The sequence below is a fragment of the Bombyx mandarina genome, chromosome 03 (assembly GCF_030267445.1).
Source record: "Bombyx mandarina strain Sakado chromosome 03, ASM3026744v2".
NCBI classification, from domain to species: Eukaryota; Metazoa; Arthropoda; class Insecta; order Lepidoptera; family Bombycidae; genus Bombyx; species Bombyx mandarina.
Window position 1 is genome coordinate 8405899 of NC_143210.1, and position 18166 is coordinate 8424064.

The 18166-nt window shown below is 34.3% G+C and overlaps 1 protein-coding gene and 1 long non-coding RNA gene across 3 annotated transcripts; both read right to left on the reverse strand.

The window, feature by feature from the left end:
- Positions 1–92: 92 nt before the first annotated feature.
- Rhau (ATP-dependent RNA helicase Rhau) lies at positions 93–12706 on the reverse strand. Of its 2 annotated transcripts, none has more exons than XM_089737580.1 (12): positions 12363–12706; positions 10804–11640; positions 10325–10494; positions 8641–8803; positions 8277–8565; positions 7525–7987; positions 5805–6035; positions 4380–4558; positions 3491–3815; positions 2642–2910; positions 1885–2062; positions 93–1359 (listed from the first exon to the last, which is right to left on the reverse strand). In XM_089737580.1, the coding sequence occupies exons 1-12, from the start codon at positions 12498–12500 to the stop codon at positions 1242–1244; spliced, it is 3360 nt and encodes a 1119-aa protein (XP_089593706.1). In that variant the 5' UTR covers positions 12501–12706; the 3' UTR covers positions 93–1241. The 2 variants fall into 2 exon arrangements, with proteins under 2 accessions (XP_089593706.1, XP_028042284.2); XM_028186483.2 differs by having other exon boundaries at positions 1885–2065.
- A 304-nt stretch (positions 12707–13010) lies between these two features.
- Positions 13011–17014, reverse strand: LOC149503291 (uncharacterized). The gene is made up of 3 exons (XR_016325232.1): positions 15184–17014; positions 14607–14727; positions 13011–14516 (listed from the first exon to the last, which is right to left on the reverse strand). It is a non-coding gene; the product is annotated as an uncharacterized LOC149503291 (long non-coding RNA).
- Between the last annotated feature and the right edge of the window lie 1152 nt (positions 17015–18166).

The window sequence follows — 18166 nt, forward strand, 5'->3', positions numbered from 1 at the left end:
CCCGGCTCAGGGTATTTATTGGCTGAAGAAGGTGATCGGGAACGGGTCGCGTTTTTCCCTTTTTGTAATAAACTCCAAAATGTAAAAAAATCTTCCTTAAGATTCATTTATTTTGCGGAACAGAAAAACAAATAGCAAGATGAACGAAAACCGTTTTTACATTATATTTTTCTTAAAATCACATCTATTTAATGGTATCCAATTCGGCGAGGCACAAATAATATAACCAAGACACTTGCAATTTTTACTTGTAAAATAAAAACTGAATTCGTGATAATGGAAAACCATATTAATGTACTTTATTCTTTGCCGACAACTAGGATTATTAATAAACATTGCACCTTCTATTACTATTACTAACAAAATGTAATATTATGTCCCTATAGGCAATCTACAAAAAAAAACCGAAAGAAATAATAAAACAAATCACACGAGCCTTGCTATTATATTACCTTACTATAATCTACATTAGAATTAATATTAACTTCATACTGAAATTATACGATATTACGATACTGATATTATACGAAAGTGTCTGTTACGTTTTTATGTCAAACTCGTCGAACCGAGCGCTATGACGCGTCCTTCTTCAAAGGAGGCTTGCAAAGAGTACTCTGCGGTAGATATCCCTTGGCTGAGCTCCTGGCATTACTGATGTTCACGAGCGACGGTAACCACTCACCACCAGATACTGGAGGACTAGGACCTCTTGTGAGTCCGCACGGGTAGGTACCACCGCCCTGCCTATTTCTGCCGTGAAGCCATAATGCGTTTCGGTTTGAAGGGTGGGGCAGCCGTTGTAACTATATTGAGACCTTAGAGCTTATATCTCAAGGTGGGTGGCGCATTTACGTTGTAGATGTCTATGGGTTCCAGTAACCACTTAACACCAGGTGGGCTGTGAGCTCGTTCACTCATCTAAGCAATAAAAAAAAAGATAAGCCGTATGTTTGTCTGCCTTTCTTCTATGTCGTTCCCTCACTGCTGAGGTTCGCAACCACATGTGACGTTCCTTCAGTGTTCGATCATGGATGGCATCGCAAGGTACTGACTACCACCAAGTGCTTCCTTTACCTACATACGCCATAAAAATCGATTTTAACGAAAATCGACGTGGAAATCGTTTTTAAACTACTTTTCATGTTAATGATGAGCTCGCATTTTCGCTCACGCCCATATGTAGTGTAGTCCACGTGAGGGAAGCGACAAACGTTAGGCTGGTGTACAATGACCGAGAGAGCTTAACGGTACCACCTCCTGTTCGTTTCGTATTCTGAATGATCAGATTCGGAATTGTCGTCGTCGCTGTTCAAATATTCAGCGCCCTCGTCCTCTGCTGTAATAAGCTTTATCACTGCACTGAAAATAATAAAAACATTTGATTAAAAATACTCAATAATTCGTATTATTTGTAGGTATTGTAGATATCGTTTATTTGTGTCTTACAGTAACTTAGAAACCTTATACATATATGTATTATACATTTAATTTTCATTTTAAAAATATCTAATTTCTGTTGACCTTGTAACAATTTCAATTAAATTGGTTTTTGAATAAGTCATAATATAGTCATAATAATAGTGTCAACTAAACTAATTTTTACTGGTGGTAGGACTTCTTGTGAGTCCGCGCGGGTGGGTACCACCACTCTGCCTATTGCTGCCGTGAAGCAGTAATGCGTTTCGGTTTGAAGGGTGGGGCAGCCGTTGTACCTGTAACGGGACCTAAGGGTAAGAACTTATATCTCAAAGTGGGTGGCGCATTTACGTTGTAGATATGGGCCATCTAAGCAATAATTTTCTTATCGATATAGTCAATATATAGACACGCATCTATTACATGAAGTACCGATTTACACGAATTAAAATCAGTGTAAGGACTTACTTCAGAACCTGTTCTTCAAAGGCATTATTTTTTACGGAGTGTTCGGAAGACGCCATGATCTTGTCGGCTAGAACGTGGTCTAATAACGACCGCATTTCAAACAGCAATTGTGTAGTTTCCTTCTTGCAACAAACAGATATCTTTTCTATCGATATGATACAATCATCTGGGTCTTCAGCTGCTAATAAAATTAGAAGATATTTTTATGATGTTAATTTTTGCTTTACATATGTGGAAAGATAACTTCACGGTTTGTCTGCTTAAAGAGCATTCCCTTAGAAATCGTAACGTGAACGCCACTTAACTTCATTCGAAGTCGTCGTTGCCTAAAGAATAAGCCTAAGAATAAGCCTAAAGAATAAGTTTAAGCAATGAAACTATGTCAGTGAATGTGTGTAAATGTGTCAGTGGCTGTGAAAGTGCACAAATGTGAAAAAATTAAACAGCCGCTGAACGTAACTTCTTGGGATCCTCCAAAAAGTCCACTGAAAAAGTCTCAGTAAATGAACACCATTTTTGTGAGATTATATTTCATCTCATCTCATTTCATTCAATAATATCATTTTTCATATAAAAAAACTTTACATTAAAATTAAAACTAAACTTAACCTAAAGGTCTTAGTTACCAACCACAAAACTATTTAAAAAAAAAATGAATTGTGGTTTTGTGGATAAATTTTTTTTAACACTTGGGAATCCGTTGCGTCTTATTATTTATTATTGTTATTATTATCATTTAATCCGAGTTGTGGTTTACCTGGAGACACGTGAAGTTCACCGAAAAACAACAGAGGCAGAGAATAGACCAGAGTGACGTCAAACAAGAACAAATCGGTCGAGCGCCGCTTCAACCAGTACACCAGCCAGTTAGCGCCCGGGCTCGCACACATCGGCTGAGCGTTGAGGCCGCCGTTGTGTTTGTTCGCCATGACGCTGCTGGGGTGCAGCGCGATCGAGCCGTCTTCCGGAGTCCAAACCTTGATGCGGGGAGTCTTACGTGGATTTCGGTTATGAAGATTCGTCCATCTGAAATTGATATTTGATTAAGAAATTATGTATGTAACTGATGCAGTTTTTTTATTAGATTTACGCAAATCTTAAATTATTAGGAATTAACTTGTATTTTTATTATTATTAAAATAATTAGGTATGCATTTTGACTAGTTATCTTAATAAATATGATATCAAGGATTGAAAGGCTTTTTGGCTATTTAATATGCGACATTTATCTTTGTAATTTAAGGTCCGATTTATTTGGTATTAGCATCAACAATTCGATGTTTTTTATTGAACTTCAATTATGTTTACCGGATTCAAATAGCTGAAGAAGTTTTTTTATCATGATATTTTTTCCCTTGTTTGTAAGGTAAAGCAGCTGACAATATAGGGCAATTGAATCATCAACGTAATGTCTCCAAGCCGTCTTAATATTTTGTTGTTTCTTGATTCCAGAAACCACTTGACACAGGGTGGGATCGTGAGCAAGTCTGGCTATCTACAGCATATTTTTTTACCAGAATGCATGATTACTTAGCGACAGAAATAGCAACATAAAACAAAAGCAAAAATTTCACTAGTAGTTAATTGTGTTTCATATGTAACTTACCTCACAGAACCAATATTGGGGTACAGCGCTGCAGCGACTATAGCTTTAAAAAGGCTTAGATTATTAGCGTTTCTATTTTCCCAAGCTGATTTAATGTTGCCAGTGTTCAAAAAGCCCATCTGCCTCAAATTGTCCGCCAACTGATGCTTCATTTCAGAGAGTAATTTCAGAGTATTCATGGAAAGGAAGTTTTTGTATGCGAAATTATTACGATGTTGCCTGGGGCATTGTTCCCATTGTATAATTGCCTCGGATATCGCAACGTGGTCACTTGGCTCACCTAGGGCTAATTCCTTTTTTGCTAGGTCCATTTGTTTTTCTTTTCCTGTGAACAAGAATATATTTGGTTAAATCCTTCGATAATGGTCTAAGCAATTATTAATTGGAAATCATTGTGATCCCGATGTCCTCAAGTGTATGTGAAACGTTGGTTCTCGGCTCGGTAGTTCTGTTTCAGTCGGTTATCTTCGCGACACACACACACTGGGTCTGGACAAACCAACGATCCCTGGTCGTAGATGTATATATACGGAGCTTGCCCAACAAGGTATCCTAGGTCGCCGATGTACGTCTAGGATTCAATAAATGAGTAATTGCACATATGCACTTGGGACTGCCACACGGAGTTTCTGAACGCGTGCACTTTTCTAGATTCACTAGGCCCTTTTTTATTAATATAATTGAACTTCACCAGCCATCGTCGAATTCGGTTATGTTTGAGTCCTTTAGATTTGGTTGCATGTTGCATATGATGTGCATGCGATGTTGCTTCGCTCTGTTATTTTATGAATCCGAACGTGGAGACCGATTGGCGTTGTAAAATGTCACATTCAAGTTTTACCGCGAAGACGGCACTACAAGTAAACATCACTTCTTTAACCCGACTTACCAATGACTAACTGAAAAGGGTCTTTGAAGCCCCAAACGGCGGCAACGCTGGCGGCTCGGTCCAAGCAACCGAACAGCGCCCCCAACAGCAATAATTTACCAGCGGCAGGGTGAACTGGTAGACGTGCCAAATGCCAACCAAGAGGTGTTAAGATTTCTGATTCATTGAGGGCTCCACATCTAAAAATTACGAGTAAATTTTTAGGGGGGATCTATTTTTTATCTATAACTAGCCGACCCGGCAGACTTCGTAGTGCCTCAATCGATAAATAAAAGACCTAATCTTTTGTATAAAATAAAATTAAAACAAACAAAAGGAATTCGTCCGACGGGGGACGACACATCAAAGGGAAAACAAAATTGTTATTTTTATTTAATTCTGAGCATTTTCATATTTATCTACCTTTTAAAGCTTCTCTGGACTTCCACAAATAATTCAAGACCAAATTAGCCAAATCGGTCCAGCCGTTCTCGAGTTTTAGCGAGTTTTAACGAACAACAATTATTTTTTATTTTTTATCTATAATTTATATCTTAGATTTGTTGACAATTGGTATTGCAAAGTTAAAAATTAATTGTGACCTAAACGATAAAACGCCAAGTGTACCCGTAGCGAACGATTTGATTATACCAAGATTTGTATCTCGCAGAGGCAGGTTTAATTTTTTTTACTTAACAAGAAATTAAAATTAATTATAATAAGCTAAAAATTGTTCATTTGTTGGAGGTAAGACTTTTCGTCAGGCATTCATGGGTAGACTCCATCAACTTGCTTACGACTGCCACAAAGCAGTCATGCTTTCCAGTTTGATGACTAGCTATTACGCTACACAATCGAAACTTTGTTTGATTTGTCTTATGTATCAAGTTGCGTGGCGTTGCGTTCACGTTTATTATGTATGGGCTTCGGAGACCACTGAACGTGTCTGGGCAACGAATGCAGTAAAAAACTGAATAACAATCCCGATGCTATTGCCAATAAAAATAATACGTTTTAACCACTATTTTTTACTACTGACTTATGAAAATTAACTAAGAAAACAGGCATTTTATTTGTTTATTTTTTATTGCTTAGATGGGTGGACGAGCTCACAGCCCACCTCATGTTAAATGGTTACTGGCGCCCATAGACATCTACAACGTAAATGCGCCACCCACCTTTAGATGTAAGTTCTAGTCTCAAGTTTAGTAACAACGGCTGCCCCACCCTTCAAACCGAAACGCATTACTGCTTCACGGCAGAAATAGGCAGGGCGGTGGTACCTACCCGCGCGAACTCACAAGAGCTCCTACCACCAGTAAATTTTGTCCTACCACCACCATTTTGCTAAATGCTGGCACACTTGATTTGGGACGGCCAACCTAATTGCCGATTATTTACTAAGTGGAATTAGCTTCTGGCTTCAATAGCTAGTAGTGAACTTACTGTTGTAAATGTTTAACGGCAGCTTTAATAGTTTCTTCTGCCGGTGGAGCCGCCATATCCTTTAAAGCATCAGCAGCTTTACCGAGTCGAAGCCGTTTTATGGCAAGCACGGGCTCGAGAAGGTCGCTCCTCTGCATCTCAGGCTTTAGGCTCGGTTCGAGTTTCCCAGCTCTGAACGATGTCACTAAGTGATAACAGACGCCGGGTTGGCATCGCCCGGCGCGGCCTCGTCTGCGATATTGTAAATCTATTGGTAAGGGTACGCGAAATGCGTAAATAGGATGGATTGTCGATAAGATTGATGATTGATTGATTGATTTAACGGCCGTCTGGTGTAGTGGTTTTTTTTTTCCTATCTAAGTTGGTAGCCTTGAGAGGCTATTCCAGCGTAACCTTAACTAGTAGGTGAGCTCACGGGGCTCAAACCTGACGACGTTGCTAACACGAACCCTAGCAAGATCCGTGCTTCGCAGAATCTACTACCAGATCGGAAACGCGACCCATTGAGAAGATCCGGCGAGAAACTCAGTGTGTCTGAGGGTTAATTTGCTCGTCGAGCCGTTCGTCGCAAGCGACGGGTTCGACGAGAACGGTGACCGGTGCTTGAACTACCTAGAAGCACCGTTAGTGGATCGGGAGGATCCGAAATGACGTGAGTGTAGTGGTAAGTGACATGGTCACTACACAAGGGGGTCGCGGGTTCGAATCCCGCCAAGGGAAGATATTTGTATAGATAAATATAGAAATGTCTTTTCCAGGGTTATGGATGCATATTAAATATACGTATGTGTATAATAAAAATCGTACATTTATTTCAGTCATCTGGTACCTGAAACACAAGTTCTTTACGAACTTAGCACGGGACCAGTTAACGTGGCGTGATTGTTAGTAAATATTTATTTATTTATTGTGAATGGCCAAAATATAGCACACAAAGATACCACGAGTATATATAGACTAGCGACCCACCCTCGCTTCGCTTCGGAAACATTAAAACACACATGAAACCAAAAAAAAAAAAAAAAATTAATAAAAAAGTAGCCTATGTTCATCAGGGACAATGTCGGCTTCTAATGGAAAAGGAATTTTTCAAATCGGTCCAGTAGTTTCGGAGCCTATTCGAAACAAACAAACAAACAAATCTTTCCTCTTTATAATATTAGTATAGATGTAGTGAGAAATTATTATTATTTATTAAATTATTATTTTATTATGGTTCTGAAGCTATTTGAGAGAGCACGATAAATACGAAATTTCCAAAAAATTGCGAAGGAAAATCTTTTCTCACTATATCTATATCTACGATAAATATCTATACAAGCATATGTTATGTCCAACTGTTGAACAATTTCAAAATAATATGCCGAGATTTATTTTCAATATTTGTTTAGCTAAAAGTAAACATGCAAAGAAAAATTAGAGAAATTTTGCCATTCCACATGACTCTAAAAACGATAAAAGGGTTAAATGAATCTATCTATGATTGCATTTCAAACAAATCTGTCCCTAAGTATATTTTGGTTTATTCAATTTCGGAAAGAATTTCCCGCCTTTATAATCGAAAAAAAAAAAAAACAGTTTCTAAAATCTTCATGATCAAATTGTTTAATTTCCGTTTCTATTTTAATGAGTCATTAAAATAGTATTTCTGTTAGTAGTTGGAAGCTGTGGAATTAGATAAAAACTATATTAGTTTTTAAACTTAAACTAATCATCATACCTTTGTCGCAAATTGGCCTGAGATATCCACTCAGTCTTCAAAGTCGAGATGTTGTCCGCTATGCTTAGTCCGCTGTATTTAATCTTACCGCAATCAATTACGTATACAATATCATCGATAGTAATTGATGTTTCAGCTATATTCGTGGCTATTATGATTTTTCGGATACCGGTCGGTGGTCTTTGGAAAATCTTGTGTTGTTCCAAAGAAGGTAGTCGCGAATGTAGAGGATATACGTCGTATTTCGATTTCGGAAATTCGCAACTCTGATCCATCACGGACATGAGCTTGGTTATATCACCGATTCCTGGTAAAAACACCAGGACGGCGCCGGGTTCTTTACTGCTAATTAATTTAAGAACTTCTACAATTAAATCAATATTAATATCTTCGATCCTTGCATCTAGTAATGTAGTACATACATCCCAACCGATTTTGCTTCTTATGGTTTCTAGCCATGGTCCTGTATAAAATTAAATATTGCAATTTATTACATATAGGATTCTAATATAGTCTAATATAGGTTTACAAGCGAAAGCCTACAAGGAATTAGAAAATAGTACTAGAATTTACTAGATGAATGAGGCATTAAACCCTTTGGAAAAAAATCTGTTAATAGGTAGTATAGTTACTGCTACCCCCCAGAATCTTACTGAATTTTTTTATTCTGATTGGTCATTGCAGCATTTGCCCATCTAATTTAATCAAAATTAGTCTACTCTATGAAATGTACAAGTGACACCGGTACTCACCAATTTCTGCTTTATATTGTATGTCTTTTTCCATTTCAGAGGCTGCCATAGCTTTAGCCTTTTTCGTGTGATTTTGCCAAGTCTTTCTCTTATCAGCTCTTTTGTTTTCAGCGGGTGGCAACTTATATCCAGTCATTTTCAATATCTCTTCTAAATAAACATCTTGGACAGGATATGCTATACCTTCAATGTGGATTCTTTGACAGTCACCAAAGTAGGAAGTGAGATGTTCAGCATTTATTGTGGCACTCATAAGTATTAGTTTCAAGTCTTTTCGCTTATTCAGTACCTAAAATATACGCATTATTAATTCACAAATTGTTTTATGTTGTTACCGTAATATAATTGCCAAATCTAAAACAACCTTTTTTAGCATACACATAGACAAGTCGATATGTGTGTCCCTTTCATGCACTTCATCGAGGATAATATGGCTATAGTTAGACAAACTTTGATTAACTTCAAGTTCAGTCAGTAGTATACCTGTGGTACAAAACATAATGCTTCCTAGAGGCCTTGGATCAACCCTGGAAGTTTAAAAAAAATGACTTATTTGGACATGAAAGAATAAATAGGTGAATTTATGGGGACGTACTTCAAAATATAACCTATAGTCATGGCCTAAAGGATAAGACGTCCGGTGCATTCGTATCTATCGACGCAACGATGTTCGAAATTCGAATCCCGCAGGCGGGTACCAATTTTTCTAACGAAATACGTACTTGACGTTCACGATTAACTTCCACGATCAAGGAAGAACATCGTGTAATAAAAATCAAACCCGCAAAATTATGATTTGCGCAATTATGTAGGCAGCGGCTTGGCTCTGCCCCTGGCATTGCTGAAGTCCATGGGCGACGGTAACCACTCACCATCAGGTGGGCCGTATGCTCGTCTGCCTACAAGGGCAATAAAAAAAAAAAAAAATTATTGGTGGTAGAACCTCTTGTGATTCCGCACGGGTAGGAACGTTTCGGTTTGAAGGGTGGGGCAGCCGTGGTAGCTATACTGAGACCTGACTGAGACTGAGAAATCAAATCTGAAGGTGGGTGGTGGCATTTACATTGTAGATGTCTATGGGCTCCAGTAACCACTTCGGCTGGGGGGCCGAGAGCCCATCCACCCAAGTATACAAAAAAAAAAAATTGAATCTTTTTTATTATCACAAATTGCTTTAAGTTTTGTCCCGTTATGATCTGTGTTCCAACTTGGACTGTGTGATGTAGACCTAAAATAGTACTGAACCGTCTGATACCGATAATAGGGCGTATTGTGAGCCTTCACAGTTAGGTACCACCATCCTGTCTACTTCTGGGGCAAAGTCCTGGGTTCCGGTTTGTAAGATGAGAAAACTTTTATACAGTACAGACGATTTCATCTTAGAGACTTAGAACTCATGTCTCGAGGTGGGTGGCGACATTCCTGTTGTAATAGTATGGGCTCCGGTACCACTTTACAGCAGAGGGGTCTTGAAATCATTCACCCATCTAAACAAAAATATATTTCTAGACTATTTTTATTACTATTTTACCTGCCTAGAGCGGAAATAATCAAATGACATATATAACAGGAGATTACCATAAATAATTTTACTGTTGTTAGGACCTTTTACTGGTGGTAGGACTTCTTGTGAGTCCGCGCGGGTGGGTACCACCACCTTGTCTATATCTGCCGTGCAGCAGTAATGCGTTTCGGTTTGATGGGTGGGGCAGCCGTTGTAACTATACTTGCGACCTTAGAACTTATATCTCAAGATGGGTGTCGCATTTACGCTGTGGATGTCTATGGGCCAGTAATCACTTAACACCAGGTGGGCTGTGAGCTCGGCCACCCAACTAAACAATAAAAATAAAAAAACTCAATAAAGCAAATAAGCCTAAGCCCAACTGAGTTTTGCCAACCTATTCAAATGATCGATCAAAAACTTATTCATAACCAAGAATACCATTGAATTCTGTTACTAATTAATCCAGCATTAGCTATATGAAAAATGCCTAAATAATACACCACAAATAAGGGCTTGATATAGAATAGTGATGTATTCTCACTTCTCCAATCTAACAGCATATCCCACACTATTCCCCAGTTTCTCATTTCTCTCTTCAGCCACTCTCATAGCTAATGATGAAGCTGCGATTCTCCTTGGTTGAGTTACTAGAATCTTCACATTTGCACCTCTTTTGTTAATAATGGCATCATCTAGAATTATTTGAGGTACCTGAAAACGTCAAGATGTTGTTAGTATTTTACAAATTATGATTTTAAAATGATTTTCTGTAGCGTAGATAATAAGTGTAGATGTGACATAATTTTTAGTTTCATTTAAATTTAGTTAAGTTTAAATCTGTTTAAATTTTTAGACATTTTTTTTTCCACATTTTAATGTTCTTATTGTCAACTATTAGTGTTACTGTCAATATTCTCTTATTTCCCATGAGTTTTGCAATGCAAGAATCGTAAGTGACACATATGTCAACTTTGATCAGTTTGGAAAAACTTGTTTTACTATGGGTTACAATTTTTATACCTGTGTCGATTTGCCACATCCTGTTTCTCCACTTATGACCAAAACTTGATTATTGTTGATTATGTTTAAGAGCTCTTCATATTTTTGGTATGTAGGTAACTTGTCACGAAATTTCATGTGCAATTTATAACCATCTTTGCTCAACATATTATTGTATTCTTCTATCATGGCAAAACTGAGATCATTATTTACTTCATTCTTAATATTAATGTTGATTCCTCTTGCCAAGCATTCATCTAATTTTTCATCAAACGTCCCAGTTATGATGTCTTCGTAGCCATATTTATAGTTAACTGAACTTCTAAGTGATAAAAAACGGTTCTCTAATTTGATTTCCACAGTTTCATCCTTTACTGAAATAAAATCCTTAGATGACCCTGGGGTCATTAAAACATCGTTATCAGTTTCCAAAATTTTGTTTTTTTTTTCTGGTGAACATATTGCAGTATCATCTATTTCTTTTTGGATACTTCCAAAAACAGGTATACCATTTGATTTGTTGTCAACACCGCTTGGTAAACATAATTCAGCATCTTCAGATATCATTGAAATATCTTCTAGCTTTTTAAAATCAGTTAGTGGTGTTTTTGCTTTACATAGATTTTCATTATCACTTGCCTTAACACTGTTTTTGTTTTCAGCTGCAGTCGTGTTCATGTACTTGGCTTCATGTAATGACAGTTCAGGTTTTAAGCCTATTGTACCTTTTTGTGTTTCTGCAATAGTCAATTTTTCTATTGGTTTTATGCAAATGTTCAGTCCTTTAGCAAGCTTTTCTATTGATGCTAAATTACTATACAGTGATGAGACAATGCTTGGTGGAATTTTGAAGCGTATCTGAAATTAACCAACTGATACTCAAAAAGATAAAAGTTTAATTAAATAAAGTTCATATATGAACCTTGACAGACTTGGAATCTCTAATCCACAAACAGACACCAGCAAAAGTTTAAAATAAAATAATGTTAAAAACTGCTTTTATGTGAATTATAAAATTACTGTTCCAATTTCCGCAAATCTGGCAATTATATGATCATGTTTAAGAGCTTTGCGAACTTGCTATCACATACATTGGACTACTAAATATCACATCTAATGTTTCGCAGTTCAGTGTATGTCAATGCCACTCCAAAAAAAAATTTGGCATATATGCTTAATGTTTAAATAAGAATTAATTTAATTAATAGAATTTATCTACTGGGTCAAAACATACACATAATTAAATTTGTTCACAATAATATTTTTTGCAGGGTTGGTTTTATAAGAAAAATAAATTGTTGAATAAAGGATAGTATTTAAACTATTATTTAACTTTAAATAGCACTTTCAAGCAAATATATTCATATAATGATATTTTCATAAAATTCAAGAAATCCTTTCAACTTGATAATTTGCAACTGTATCAATTACAAAATATTAATTTTATTACTTTGGCCTAATATCCTGCCTATGAACAGGTTTCTTTAGTTCGGCTTATTATTAGAGGGTGATTTTTTTAATTAATTTTTAATATTTACAACAGTCAAATACTTTATCAATTAATCTCATAATTCCCTTACCACATTGTTTTTCTTATTTTTCTTTCCTTTTTCAATACTTAAAGCTTTATAATACATTCCAATTTCTTTGCCTCTTAGACCCGATTTCGGTGGTCGTGGCCTATCAAACCTATCAAAAGAATTATATCTCCGAGGCATTTTAAAAAAAATATCTGTAAGATAAGTTTTGTGGGTTAAAATTTCAAATGTATGGGATGTGTATTGTATAATATTATATGTTAAAAATGGTGTTGGTATATATTTTTCGCTTTGTTTTTTAATGCATTATTAAGTGTATAATCTATGCATTAGAGCTCATTATCCTGCTTACTTCTTGCAACCTCAACTAATATCATAGATTATACACTTAATATATTTGAGATAGATGCGCAACTCTCATTTTTATTTTTGCTTTAGTTAGAGCCCAGGACAGCAGGCGTCGCTGCTGTCGATTATTAATCTCCCTACCCCCCACCAGGTGGCTTTTTTAGTAATTTTAATATTTTTTATAATTAACTCTCTTTATGAAAAAATCTTATCGTTTAGAATCGCTGAAATTCCCGGTAGTACTTATGAAATATTAAAGAACGTTTGATTGTGTTCAGCATTCTAATCGATAAGACCTTTTCATACAGAGAGAAAACAGTTTTTTTAAATAAAAAGCTGTAATTCTCTGTAAGCTATTTAATTTCCCTATATTACAAACAATTTACTGTTAAAAGATAGTATGAACGTACAATTGTATAAAATTTCGAATAACAATAACTCCTCTAGATTAATCCTACTAGAGTACTTATTAACATTAAATCGAAAGTTATCTAAAAGTTAATTAAGTCTAGATAATCAAATCATTCAATGTCACTTAAGTCTTTGTGCGAAATATAAACATGTCAGCTTTCCATTACAAACATAGTAGACAATTTGAATTAAATTTAATAAATTTGTTTCTTAACTATAGCAGTTCTTGCTTAAAGTTGATCGTGACAGATCATGACCTTGTATGAAAATATTACATCTATAAACACTACCTATGCTTCGTCATACAATAATTGTCATTTATACTAGCATTGTAGAGATAATACACACACTAAAGTGAATACTAAATTATTCTTAGCATTCTTATAAACATTTAGAAATTTAAGAAACGATTAACCCACAATCATGTTCATAACATGTGACATTTTGTTCTGCACAAACGTTTTATTACATGATTTGAAAAACAAAAAATGTTTAAAAAATGTAATGATGATTTAAAGTACTCTTAAATATTGATAGTTTGTACTTAATGACGCTTATAGTAATCTTAGACATGATTACATTAGTTATACTTTTATTCCCTATCTAAATTATTTCTATTCTGACGTTTCTGATGCTTTAGCTTTGGTAATACTAGATGAAACAAACAGCAGATTGAAAGAAAATCATCTTAAAGTTAATTACATTCATTACAAACCATTAGTTTACATTTTGTTAAAAAAGAAACTGGTGTTCGTTACATGCAAATGAATTATAAACATACACATGCAAACATAAAATGTAAATTTATCTTTTAATCCAAATTAAATGTACACTAATATTACATCTAAATAATAGAAAGGGTTTCGAAAATTTTTATTGCACTCAACAGCAGACGAGCACGCAACCCGGCCCGTGATAAGTGGTCACCAGTGCTTATAAACTTCAGCAGTGCCATAGGGGTTGCTGTCTATCACTTAAGTTTTAATAAATTATTAATATACTCAGTCACAAGCATATTGATTTCACATAATGAAAATGTAAGAAACATAATCATGTTTGGGCATTTTCATTTATATCTGCTCATACAGAAAACACAACTTAGCAAATATATTCCACAGTAAATCTAAATAATTGCAAATAATGCTTTTAAAGACCGTTGACTTTTGATCATTAATTAAAATCATCTTCTCGTAGAATTTACAAAAGGTTATTTACAAAAATTTATATCAGTATTTTCATATATTACTAACTTACTAATTACAACTATTCAAACGTAATACTATAACTATAAGAACTAAACAACCTATTTTAAAACAAAATTGGCATCAATTTAGTTCTTATGAACTATTTCAATTATTAATTTATCAATTATAAACATATTTAAAAAAAATTAAGATCCCTTGAGAGTTCACATTCCTTGCTGAATCAGTTTCTCTTCTGAAACGGAGAAACAAAGTATCTTAAGTATGTAACAAATATTGAAAAATACGACCATGAAAAATTTAGTGTTAATGTAATCTTACTTACAAATTAATATATTACATAACACGTTCTGGTTCAAATATAGTGCATCAATATTCTCATGTTTCAGACATTTTAGTGCTCCTTATAATTTTTCCATAAAATTTTGTCATTATCAAACCTTTGTCTACAAAAATAAAAACATTATTTTATATTGGGTAGAAGGATGAACGTGGTCACAGGCCACTTGGTGTAACTTAGTTATCAAACACCAGGAAACAAAACGTGAATGCCATCATCTAACTTTGGATGTGAGATCAATTGTGCTGTATTTTATTTAAACAGGAAAGCATGACTGATTGATCATTCCAAAAAACTAGTTCGGGCCCACTTGACAATAAGCATATAATACGCTGAGTTGCAAAACATAAATACTTCCACCCACTCGAGACAATTTTATTATCTGAGGTGTGTGTGTGATAGTACGAGACTTAATACCGACTGTTTTGATCAAAACTTAACATATATGATAGCTAGGCAGCAGAAATAGGAAGGACCATTAGTTGGTGCTAATTCATTTAATTATATTATGAATAATAATTATGTTAGCAAATAATATACCGGGAAAATAGTGTCAACTCACCGTTATCAAGGCATCCGAAATAGCATTTCATTTTCGATCTTCGAGGCATGCTGATTTTTAATAATAAACATTCTGTAAGAAATGAAAATAGTTACACAGGCTTACGAAACGCTAACGAAGAAAAAAGTATTGGAGCCAAGTTATGTCTAAAGAGAATTCAAAACAGAGTTTCTCAATGTCTAATCGTCTAATATTCTCATAAAGCTAAAAGTTGCTCTAAATTAATACTACAACGTAAAATAACTCACACCAAGACCAAAAAAAAACGATTTAAAAAATTAAATCGTTACGACATTTTGAAAACTTTTTTTTTTTTTTGAGATTGTTTTACGGCCCTGGAATTTTGAAAACTTCAAAGCAGTGTTTCCACTTACGTTTTTTTTAACACATTTTACCCTAGTTTCTTTTGAATTTACCCTAAAATTTCCTAGACAACTTTCATAAATCCTTTATATGAGTCGACTATTATCAAAGCCGGCAATCTGACTTTTGGACAATGATTGGTAAATCAGAAAAACGAATTATTGACTTTATATTCCATTGGCAGTCACAAAACTCTTCGGAACGACATCTTAGATAAATAACAGGTTAACTATTAACCTTTATTTAATGCAGGTTTTGAACCGTATTCTTTGAAGGAGACGATTATATTCAAATAAATCTGTATTGACATATCAATAAATTTTTTTTGTCCAAATGCACAGATTGCCACCTTTGATAATAGACGACTCATATAGAAAGCGTAAATAAAATACAGAAAATAAACCACAGCATATTATTTAATGTAGGTATATATAATATAAACGCCCCCAGAAGATCATAGATCTATAGGATTAGAATTTTCAAGGAAGTCGACGCATTGCTTTTATATTCTTTTGCTGCACAACCTAACACTGTTCGGTTCTAAAATTGAGCAATTGTTTGCTGGCAAAGTTGGGAACTTTCTATGAAGCAAGCCGTTCAGGGTTTCATTAGAAAGCCTGTTTCTTTTGTCAGTTTTTAAATTTGAGAACACTGAATAATCTTTCCACCTCAGTCTTTGAAGAAGGAACTGCTAGCAAAAGTGAAATGACAATTACAAGGTTTTCGTAAATGAAATTACCATGATAATCTTTCATGGTACATGAAGTACCTGTATATTACAATACAAGTAAGTTCTGGTGACATCAACGAAAATAGGTAAATAAAAATTTGGCGGATTATACTTATTGGGATTCTGGGGAATCCCTAAGAAAAAGCAGTGGCTTAATCTATGATTTACTTTACTAGAGGGTTACTGTTGAATCAAACCTTTATAGTTTTTATACACAACTCTGTTTTATTCTTTTACTTGTCAACTCGACTTAATGTCATTCTCTCTCCATAAAATAAAATGTTCATTGTTTTACTTTAATTATCGTTTATTTTAAAATTCACAACAGTTACTAGTATAGGCTTTGCTTTTTACCCCGAAATATCCTAAATCCTGGTATTTTTTAAATTGTCTTTATCATCCAAAATATCAGCTATTTTTCCCTAAAAAAGGGAGAATTCCCTAAAAGTGGAAGCACTGCTTCAAAGTACGCTACATTTTTTATTGAGTCAGAACTCATATCTGCCATCTAGTGAGTTTATTAGATCATTAATGCCTAAAAGTTACAAAAATGACGTCGCCACAGGAGTAAGATGACGCTAGTTGTATGTTATTTTCCTTTGTATGGGAGTTGCACAGGTGACTGAAGTTAGCCCCTCAAAAAAATTTTTCTTTCCTGTTTTCTACTTATTTTCTTTTAATTCGTTTGTTCATCATTTGTTCTTGATTGTTCACTGTTAATAATTGTTTGTTCTGCATTTATTTATTTAAAAAAAAAATTTAAAAATATACCTACAAGTTAGCCCCTCTAATGCAATTTTTAATATTTTTTCATCCTTAATGACTCGTAAATATTCATTTTCGATTGTTCTTATATAAAACACTTTTGTTCTCTTTCGAAATTACTCAGTTTTTGTTTAATTAACTATTTGTATTAGTTGAATAAATGTATGCAAAATATGTGTACTGCGCATGCGTCAACTATAATGCCTCAACTTTCTACGCGGTTTTAATCGTGAAAAAAAAACAATTATAAATCCTGAAGGATCAATTAATTGGTATACAGTTTAATTAAAAAAATTAAAAAATAAATAAATGAAATAATGTGCATTCGCGTAAAGTTAGACCAAATACATTTTTTTCATCCTCTTACCTATCGTATTAAAATGTTATTTTACTAATGTTAGGAATATAATTTCGACTGTGTAAAAAAGTTATTATAATGTATACCTACATTATCTCTTGAAAGATAAATAATGAACATATTTACTTATTCGTTTATATTACCTATGTGAACTCCCTATCTTTTTTATACCTTCATAACGATAAGGATGGAAAAAATGTATTTGGTCTAACTTAACGCCAATGCACATTATTTCATTTAATTATTTTTTATTTTTTTTAATTAAACTGTATACCAATTAATTGCTCCTTCAGGATTTATATTTGTTTTTTTTTTTCACGATTAAAACCGCGTAGAAAGTTTAGGCATTATAGTTGACGCATGCGCAGTACACATATTTTGCATACATTTATTCAACTAATAAAAATAGTAAATTAAACAAAAAACGAGTAATTTCGAAAGAGAACAAAAGTGTTTTATATAAGAACAATCGAAAATGAATATTTACGAGTCATTAAGGATGAAAAAATATAAAAAATTGCATTAGAGGGGCTAACTTGTAGGTATATTTTTAAATATTTTTTTTAAATAAATAAATGCAGAACAAACAATTATTAACAATGAACAATCATGAACAAATGATGAACAAACCAATTAATAGAAAATAAGTATAAAATAGGAAAAAAAAAATTTGTTGAGGGGCTAACTTCATTCACCTGAGTTGCACCCCCCTGACTAATATGAATTAAATTGTGTTTATTATAGTGAAATATACAGTGTTGCCAGAT

Coding starts and splice junctions, on each gene's coding strand:
- Rhau (XM_028186483.2), bottom strand. CDS start 12,500: ATGCCTCGGAGATATAATTCTTTTGATAGGTTTGATAGGCCACGACCA. Junction 10,495..10,803: donor GATGTGGCAAATCGACACAG/GTATAAAAATTG, acceptor TGACGTTTTCAG/GTACCTCAAATAATTCTAGA. Junction 2,911..3,490: donor CCCAATATTGGTTCTGTGAG/GTAAGTTACATA, acceptor TATCAATTTCAG/ATGGACGAATCTTCATAACC.